The sequence below is a fragment of the Lolium perenne genome, chromosome 6 (assembly GCF_019359855.2).
Source record: "Lolium perenne isolate Kyuss_39 chromosome 6, Kyuss_2.0, whole genome shotgun sequence".
NCBI lineage: Eukaryota > Viridiplantae > Streptophyta > Magnoliopsida > Poales > Poaceae > Lolium > Lolium perenne.
The window spans coordinates 26,098,454-26,107,812 of NC_067249.2; the positions used below are offsets into that span (position 1 = coordinate 26,098,454).

Sequence of the window (9,359 nt, forward strand, 5' to 3'; positions counted from 1 at the left end):
TCAGCTTGGAGCTGCTCTGATCTAACCGTGGCGCATGGGCGGGCCCATGTGTATTCATGGGTATTCAGGTGAATACCCAAAAATTTTGGCAAAATTTTCATATTATATGATACAGCCATAAACTAAGGTTTACCATGTATGAAAACCATTTTTATGTTTGATATGAAGTATACTGTAGCGCAGCTGGTTACAGGTGATTACCGTCAGTAATAGGTCTTGGGTTCAATCTCCCATACGTTCAACTTTTTTGCTATTTCTCTTGGTAATTTCTTTTATTTTGAATACCCATTAAATAAATCCTGGGCCCGCCCATGCCGTGGCGGTTGATCTGGTCTTGCCGTAACGGCACTACTCCGATCTGACGGTGTGGCTCACCAACAACGACATCCATATGGATTGATCGGACGGGAGAATGCATCCTCCACACCAACTGGTATGAAAAATAATTGTCGCCGCGAGATTTTTTTTACATGATTTCTTCGATGTTGGATCACTATTTTTATGCAGGGATTTTATTTAAAATAGGTCGATGCTATCAACAGTATTGGGACAACATTCTGCCTACAAATCCTAGCCAAGTCATCAATGAATTTCATCCAGATGGCGCGGCTTATGTTCGACGAGGAGGACCAACATCAGAAGCAAGCGAGCATGCGGCGTGTCATTCAAGGGCTAAAGCCTCATGGAATGATGTCTCCATGCGCCAAAGGAAATGAACCAAGTGTTTGTAACACATTGTTGATTATGCATCCATAAAACATACCGTCTTGTAGAATGAAGCAAATTTGTTGTATGTAGGAAGCGTATGAAAGTGCAACACTGCTATTTTTGATGACTTGAAGGAAACAAATACGTATATTGTCTGAAATATGTCAAATGAATGTATGAAGCACTAAAATGTACTCCAAGTCTCCAAGTATAGGAATGAATCTTCCACAAAAAAAGAAAATATTGCAGGTTTCCTTACTTGTATGCTTCAAATATGTATCTTGTTTGAAATATGTCAATTGAATGTATGAAGCACTAAAATGTACTGTGAGTATAGGAATGAAGCTTCCACACACAAAAATAATGTTGCATGTTTACAATACTCAGTGTGCTTCATAGGCATATGAATGAAGCTTCTGGCACATAAATCAACTATGTGCTTCCGGTACATTTTGTTGAACCGTTCAAATTTCACATTGGTAGATCCCAATGTTTTTGAAATATGTATCACTTTACACACGACACAAATTATGTATGCCACATCCAAGAATTTTCATTAACCATGGAAGCAATATTAATTTTGATGTCCACATAAATATAGTTTGATATGCTTCAAAAAATATATTTTACATAGAAGCAAAATTCAGCTCTAACGGAAGCAAATATTAGTCGCAAAGGAAGCAAAAATAAATAACATTGGAAATTCGCATGCCTGAATTTTGCAAAAATTGCATGTTAACGGAAGCAAATTTTCATGCCTGAAATTTTGCTAAATTGTTGCTAGTTTCCTTCAAAACGGGGTTTTTGGTTTCCTAAAAATCCCGAAGAGTTAAGTTTGGGAAGCAGTCAAGGCGTATCCTAGTAATCAGTGGTTTGATACGAGCAGTTATTTTGGAGCATGCAATCAGGCGCTGATTTCATGGAAACTCACACCGAGCCTTCTTCAACGTCCAGAATGCTTCCTATCGTGCGGCTACAGAATGGTCCGATGGGAAGCCACAAATCGGGCACCGATTCCTAGTGGCCCCCTGATCATTAACTCCTTTAGAGCTATAAAAAGGTGTCAAATACTGCTTAAGAGTAAATGACAAGGCTGAATCCCTATCACCAAAAGTCAGTTGAACAAGAATTTCGATTGAACTCAGCCTTGTGACAGCAGGGGGGAGTCCAGAAGTCTGCAGTGTACAAATGAGATGGCCAGCTTGCTGAACACTAAACTGAGATGGGCAGGAACACAGCTTGGTATATATGATTGGAGTCTCCATCAGATATGCATGATACAAAGATCAGTCGCGGGCTTCGGACATCATGAATAAATTACGATTATCTTAAACTCAAGTCAACGCTCCAGACATGAAAGAGACATTCCTTCAAGTGACGAGCAAGAAAGGGGGAACTTGTCCATAGCTGAGCTAAGGCATTCAGTAAGTTCATCTATCTGATGCCCCATCATGTATAACTGTTCAGCCCGATATTTGGATGACCACTCCTCTACTGTCCTGCATAATGTAAGCCATAGAAGGTGAGACAAGAGGATGGCAAAACAGAAGGAAATAAACTTAGCATATTGCCCTTGTGACTTTGCAAACAACAGGCATGCAGAAATACAATCAGCTGTTGAAAATTGATATTGGCATGCATTTAAGGCTTTAGACAGTATGATAGGTTGGTAAACATCAGTATACTTCCCATCAACAAAAAATACTAGGTGCAGGTTTAGCGTTCAATGTACCTTAAGTCTGCTTCTGAGGCATTACTGCAGTTAGAATACAGGAGTTTAACCGTAGGCTGCAGATGTGCTGTCCCATGTGAACTATCCGTATCATTTTCATAGCAGTAACCAGAAAACAGCCATGTTTTTGAACTAAGAAGGACTATTTGCAGCATGGGCCTTTTGGTTTTCAGATCTCTCACTACTGTACGAAAAGATATTTCATCTTCAGCTATTTCAAGCAACAAATTAACAAAAAGTTTTCCCAGTGTATGTCTCCTGCACAGAGATAATGGGTGTCCATGTCAGTAATGAAATCAGCTCATAAACACCATGCCAATGCAGAATATCCATTCAGAGAAGTACAAGGAGCAGCAGTTGTAACTGCCAAACTATGCATTGTAGTTGTAAATTAACTTCCTTTTTTCAATCATTGGCAATGCTACACCAGTTATCACAAAACTAGTAGGAAGCACATATACAAACCTGAACACATCATGGGGACTCCCAACAGGAAGGTTTGAGGATGTGTAGCACTTGAATAGCCGAACCCGCCCATCCGACAGAGCATCTGAACATTGCGAAGGGTATGACCCAAGAGATGAGGAGCAATGAGAACACAGAAGTTCAATCCAGTTAACATCTTTCACGAGGTTTGATTCTTTAACAATGAAGCTACTACCAAGAGAGATGCTTTTTGTTAATTTGTAATCTCTTACATTCTCTAATGTAGAGGGCATTTCTGAAGTGTTATATTCAGCTTTTCCGCTATCTCCACTGCCACAGCAGCAACTCCATGGATCTACCAGAAACGAATCAGCCTCTTGAGAAGTTTGCTCCATGTTTTCAACAAAACAGTCACTTGTAGAGTTCTTAGAGTTCACATCAACACTATTGTTCAGCTTGACAGTACCACATTGATCACTTGAAAGAATGCCTCCATTGTTTTCAGTAGTTCTTTCAGTATTATTAATACAGGGCTCACTTGTAGAGTTTTCAGAGTTCACGTCAACACCATTGTCCAGCTGGATAGTACCACATTGATCACTTGAAAGAGTGCCTCCATTGTTTTCAGTAATTCTTTCAGTGTTATTAATACAGGGACCCTCTTCCAAAAGAAGAGGAGGTTGCGCGTGACTATAATCAGTTTTCTTTTCATGACATGCTTCTTCTGAATTTATCCTATCGGTAGTTTGATCACTTTCTAGAGTAACATTAGACATAGCTTCTTGTAGTGCAACAAAGTCAATACTGGTCACTGAATTATCTATTCTGGACACCAAATCAATCTCAAGATAATCCTTCTCTATAATAATGGAAGTAGCATCTAGTAGAGTTGTCCCCTCCAGGCGACCATATGCATTGATATACTGTGATACTAACTTTTCACTTGCCCCTCCAAATGATGTGCAACATCCACCAAACCAATTGTCAGCCACATCCTCCCAATCTAAAGATGGCATTTCCACAATGTTCCTGAAAAGTGGTTATCTTAATCATGACTCACCAACAAGATAAGGTACATATGAAGCTGTTGGATAGTAATAGTATTGAAACATAAGTTCTGCACCTAGTTTTCAAGTCCAGTACAAACTATTAGCACACATGAGCTGTAGATCGCACCAACTCATTAGTACGCAGACAACTTTGAGTGATAACCTAAGAGCATCTCCAACAGTCGCGGCATATTACGGCGTGGCATTTCGCGGTTTACAGCGCGGGGCCGGTGGAAGCTGATCCAGATGCCCAAAAAAAAGACACCAATTTTGGGCAGTTTTCCAGATGCTGTATTTTTAGGCAGCACAAACACACCAGTAGTTCAGAAAAGTTCAGACATACACCGATACTGACATGAACTACACAATAGTTCAACGACACACTGATACTAGACACGAACTAAACCTAATCCCAGTCGCTCAGATCATTGCCGCTGTCGCTGTCCTCATCCATCGTCTCGACGACGTCGAGCCAACGATCGTCATCGGAATCGAGGGTCAACGACTGGCAAACTGCACCTCCGCGAAGGCCTTCCTCTTCCTCGTCGCCTCCCTAGCCGCCTTCCTCTCCTCCTTCTGCGCCCAGGTGGTTCCTCCTCCACTCAGCCATGGCGTGCTCGTCTGCCTGCACGACGGCGAGTCGCTGCTGCACCCTGCGGTGGCGCCGCTCTTACTCGTGCGACAGAACTACTGGCTGTGAAGCCAACATCTCGGCCTCAGCCCGGGAGTCAACGTCCGGGAAATACATGTGGTGGCACTGCAGGCCGAACCTCCACGCGGTGGCGCCATACGCGCGTGCGGCCTCCTCCTTCGAATCGAAGGTGCCGAGCCACGCGCTCGCTGGCAGAGGTGATTTCAGCCATGAAATTGCCAGCCAGCCGGGCGCGGACGCCACGGAAGCCCATCGAGCTAAGGACGCGGAGGCGCAGAGGCATCCTGGTGGCGGTGGGAACCCGCGGGAAAAGCCCTGGCGGGAGTCGACGGAGCTGGGGAGCGGTCTGATCTGCGAGGAAAGCATCAGGGAGGGCTGTGTTGGCAGGAATCAGCGGCCGCGCGGTCGCAGTTGGTGGGGAAATTTCACGGGCAGTTGGGCTGCGCACGAGCGGCTAGCAGCGTGGGCTATGGTTTTTCTTGGTCGCGCTACAAAAGCTTTGGGCGCCGGCGCATTGTTGGGCTTCTGCTGTAGCGCTGCCAGGCCATATAAAAGCCGGTTTTTGGGCGAGGCCGCAGTATTGGGCCTCTGTTGGAGATGCTCTAATGCTTAAATGCAATGAGAAACTCTTAGGGTTAGTTATCTGTAGATCGCAGCTATTATTATTTTATTACAACTTAGGGTTCTAGAAATTATCTTCCAAGTGACACGAGAACACAAGGGTACAAAACTACTCCATACACAGCAAGCACTTCCCTTACCTCAGACAAATTCAGAAATGTTAATGCCTCTTTAGGACATTTACATTCCAATAAAACTTTGTAAACGTCTATAATGATTGATGAGAAAAACCATCAGCCGATATTAAGTTTCCTCCGAGTTAAAACCAAGGGAGATGATATGAAAGTGCAAAGCATTCTGAACTACTTACCAAATAAATGTGAAAAGAATAGGTTGTGCTGGAAACATGAACAATGACAAATTGTTTAACTTGATCAACAAACCTCTAGTTGCAATTTACACTATATATTAGTATTATTCCAGCTTCTGCAAAGAGTTGATGAAAGAAACATGCATTTTGATTAAATATCATGATTCTTGCATATCACACTAAAAATATGCAACGCCATGGCTTTGGATATTGCTAACCATGATGTACTGAGCATCAGGAATTTGGTTCGACTAGGTTCCATCTGCGCACATATATTTATCGTGAGACTCACCAACAAAATAAGATTCAAGTCCAGTACAAACTATTAGCACCTAGTCTTCAAGACCAGTACAAACTATTAGCAACCATGAGCTGTAGATGGCACCAGCTCATGAGTAAGCCGATAGCTGTGAGTCATAACTTAATGCTTAAAATGCAATAACAAACTCTTAGTGTTATTGATATCTAGTTCACAGCTATTATTAGAACTTAAGATCATGTACTTAGTCAATAATACATCTTCAACTGACACCAGAACATTAAGAGTAAACCATAAACAACATACACTTCCCTTACCACCGACCATGCTGCACTTCAGACGAATTTAGACACTTGTAGTGCTTCTTTAGGGCATGTACATTCCAAGAAAACTTTGTAAACATCTATGATGCGATCATTGATGAGCAGATCCATCACCCAATGGTGAGTTCTCTCCAATTCAAAAAACAGGGCAGATGAAATGAAAGTGTAAGGCCAGCTACTAATTGCATGTGAAAAGAACAGGCCGCGCAGGAGACATGAACAATGAAAAATTGTTGAACTTGATCAAGAAACCCCTTATACGCTAAAATTAATATCATCCCAGTTTGTGCAAACACTAAAAAAGGAACACCGTGGCTCTGGACATTGCTAACTATGAAGGTACTGAGAGCGTCAGCAATATGATATGTGTAGGTTCCTTTCACGCACACATATTTATCTGTAAATAAGTGGCATATGTACTGAAGAGTGAACACTGCAAGGTACAAAGTAGGTACGAACCACAAGGTTGTCACATGTTTACCTTAGTGGCTGTTTTGTCAATCTTGCTGAGCATGTTTTGCAATACAAATGGACATCTCCAGAAGATAGACTCTTCAAATCTGCGTATCCATGAAAATGAACCAACAAACAGATTTCAAAATTGATCTGGAAAAAGGGAGAATGAAGGTAAAATCTACCAATTTTTGGAAGTAGAAATCAGATTATGCACAAAATTTTCGGGGGCAAAGGCCGTATCTTAGTGACTAGTGAGTCAATTAAACAACTCAATCCCAATTGGACTAGCAAACTGAGCTCAAATTCATGCAAAAAACACTTCAAGGGGCAATTGGGGAAGGAAACTAAACCTGGCCTAAGTTGGAAGGGAAATAGAGGTGACCAAGAGCTCACCGTCGCGGAGGGAGAGAGGCGCGGGCGGGTCGGCGCCGGGGAAGGCGGCGGCGACGACGGGGTGGTCGACGGGGAGGACGAGGGTGAGGCGGACCTCGAGGTGGTCCCCGGCGGCGCGGCACTCGGGCGGGGCGGAGGGGTCGACGAGCACCCTCGGCACGGGGACCCTGAGGGAGACGGGTCCCGCCCCGGAGAGGGAGAAGGAGAGGAGGAGGAGCGAAGCGTCGAGGCGGAGGTCGGCGCAGAGGCCGGAGACGGGAGCGGCGGCGGAGAGGGCCGGGTGGGAGAGGTAGAGGCGCAGGAGGGGGAGGTGCGCCAGGGTCTCCCACGTGTACCGCCACTGCCGCCGGTCCGCGCGGTCTCCGGCGACGAGGGAAATGGAGGGGGAGGCGGCGGCGGCGGCGGCCATGGCAGTGGTGCTCGGCGGCGCGCTGCCGAGGTTTAGGACGCGGCGCCTGTGGGCTTAAGTGAGGTTCTAGGTCACGTTCCGCGCGTCCATCCTGCCCGTCGATCCTTCAACGGACGGTGGAGGTTGCCCTGCAAACTGTGCTTACGTTCTTCTCGAACTCGAGTTCGTATCTTCGTTCATATCGTTCACACTTGAAATCAGTTCGTTTATTTTAGAAGCTAGACTATATCAGAGCAACAAAATCAGTGATGTTAGAACATTCAAAGATCAAAATAGTTACAGAAGTAGAAATACGTACACTAGAAAAAAGGGAGATCGTGGACTCAAGAACTAAACCACACATGGGCTACTTCACACGTTTAGAGGCCACCGAGCCATTTTGAGGACCTCTCTATGCGGATATAGGGCTTTTTGTGGCCACTTTCAAACTAGACATACAAAACCTAGCCTTCATTCTCCATGGCATTGGGGAGGTCACCGACTTTTGCACCAATTTTCAAAAGAGCTTCCTAGTATTGATGTCCTAAATGGGCTTCTTATGGAAAGGACCTCCTTCCCTGTCTAGTACCTTGGGTTGCCTCTCTCGGTTTGGTGCCTTTAGAGAGCACATTTTCAATTGCCTGTCAAGTACCTTGGGCAAGGCTCTTGCGAAAAGTTCAGACAAAATCAGCATACGCGACTCGTTGTCAATGGAAACGTCGTCTTATAATGCTTTATATTCATGATATTTTGTAATCAGTGCTTTGATAGGATATTGCCTTTGGGCTCGTAGTGACCGGAGTTGATTTTTGTCCTTTGTGGGCTTTTCTGTGTGCGTATTTGTTCGTTTTTGTGAGTTTTATGTATGTACATTTAGAGTTTGTTTTCTTCTTTATGTGGGCCTTTATTTGTTTGCATTGAGAAAAAAGTCAATTGCAAGTGGGGATATAACTAATTTTTTCCTAGAAATTGCTAGTCAACTCGAAAGTTGTCGGATTGGAAGTGTCAAGATTCGTGCTTCCTTACTCGCTAATTTTCGTGCTTTTGTTTTATATTGTCACTAGCTTTTTTTATTTTGGAAGGACACGTGGCGTTATCGTTGGCAAAACCTATACACCGACCAGGTCGGTGGCTACCGGCCACCGCACACCCCCTGGTCGGGTATGGGCCAGGCCCATTTGTGGCTGTTTGGCCTCGTTTTTTCTTTTTTCTTTTTTCTTTTTTCTTTTTTTTGGTTTCTTTTTTCTGTTTTCTTTTCTTTTTTCTGTTTTCGGTTTTGTTTATATTTTTTTTAGATTCGAAAATTTTGATTTTTAAAAATTGTTCAAATTGAGAAAATGTTTAAATTAAAAAATGTTCAAATTTGAAAATTATTTAAATTTGAAAACCGTTCAAATTCGAAAACCGTTCAAATTTAAAAATTTGAAAGTTGTTCAAATATGAAAATCGTTCAAATCAAAAAATGTTCAAATTCGAATTTTGTTCATATTCAAAAAATGTTCAATTTTGAAAATTATTCGAGTTAAAAAATTGTTCAAATTTCGAATTTTGAAAAATATTCAAATCCAAAAACTGTTCAAATTTGAAAACTGTTTTAATTTCAGAAAACTGTTCAGATTTTATGAAAAAAAATTTCTCGAAAAAAGTTTTTAAAAGTGTTAGATTTTAAAAAACGAAAATATAAACAGAAAAGAAAAAACAGAAAAGAAGGAAGAAAAAGGAAAAAAAACTCACCTGATGCAATGGGCCGCGGCCCACTAAATTACTGGATCGTGGGGGGTGTGCGGTGCCTTCCACCCACCGACCAGGTCGGTGGCGAGGAGCTCGGCAAATCCTAAACACCGACCAGGTCGGTCCCTACCGCGCGCCGCACACCCCCGCGCGCGGTATGGGCCGGCCTGGTTGGCCCAGTTCGCCTCTTTTTTTTGTTTTCTGTTTCTCTTTCTTTCTTTTCTTTTTTCTTTTCTTTTCCTTTTTCTTTTTTATTTTCTGTTCCTTTTTGTTTCTTTTTTTGTTTTGTTTCTTTTTTGTTTATATTTATT

The 9,359-nt window shown here is 42.9% G+C and overlaps 1 protein-coding gene across 1 annotated transcript; it reads right to left on the reverse strand.

Moving 5' to 3' along the window:
• Positions 1–1,623: 1,623 nt before the first annotated feature.
• Positions 1,624–7,393, reverse strand: LOC127308548 (uncharacterized). Its single transcript, XM_051339411.2, has 5 exons — positions 6,930–7,393; positions 6,562–6,640; positions 2,906–3,895; positions 2,441–2,698; positions 1,624–2,207 (listed from the first exon to the last, which is right to left on the reverse strand). The coding sequence occupies exons 1-5, from the start codon at positions 7,336–7,338 to the stop codon at positions 2,048–2,050; spliced, it is 1,896 nt and encodes a 631-aa protein (XP_051195371.1). The 5' UTR covers positions 7,339–7,393; the 3' UTR covers positions 1,624–2,047.
• Positions 7,394–9,359: the final 1,966 nt, after the last annotated feature.

Bases quoted from the DNA above. Each gene is read 5' to 3' on its own strand.
- LOC127308548 (XM_051339411.2), bottom strand. From the start codon at position 7,338: ATGGCCGCCGCCGCCGCCGCCTCCCCCTCCATTTCCCTCGTCGCCGGA. The intron at 6,641-6,929 runs GTGAGCTCTTGG...ATGGATACGCAG, and splicing joins GCCTCTCTCCCTCCGCGACG to ATTTGAAGAGTCTATCTTCT. The intron at 2,208-2,440 runs GTACATTGAACG...TACATTATGCAG, and splicing joins GCCTCAGAAGCAGACTTAAG to GACAGTAGAGGAGTGGTCAT.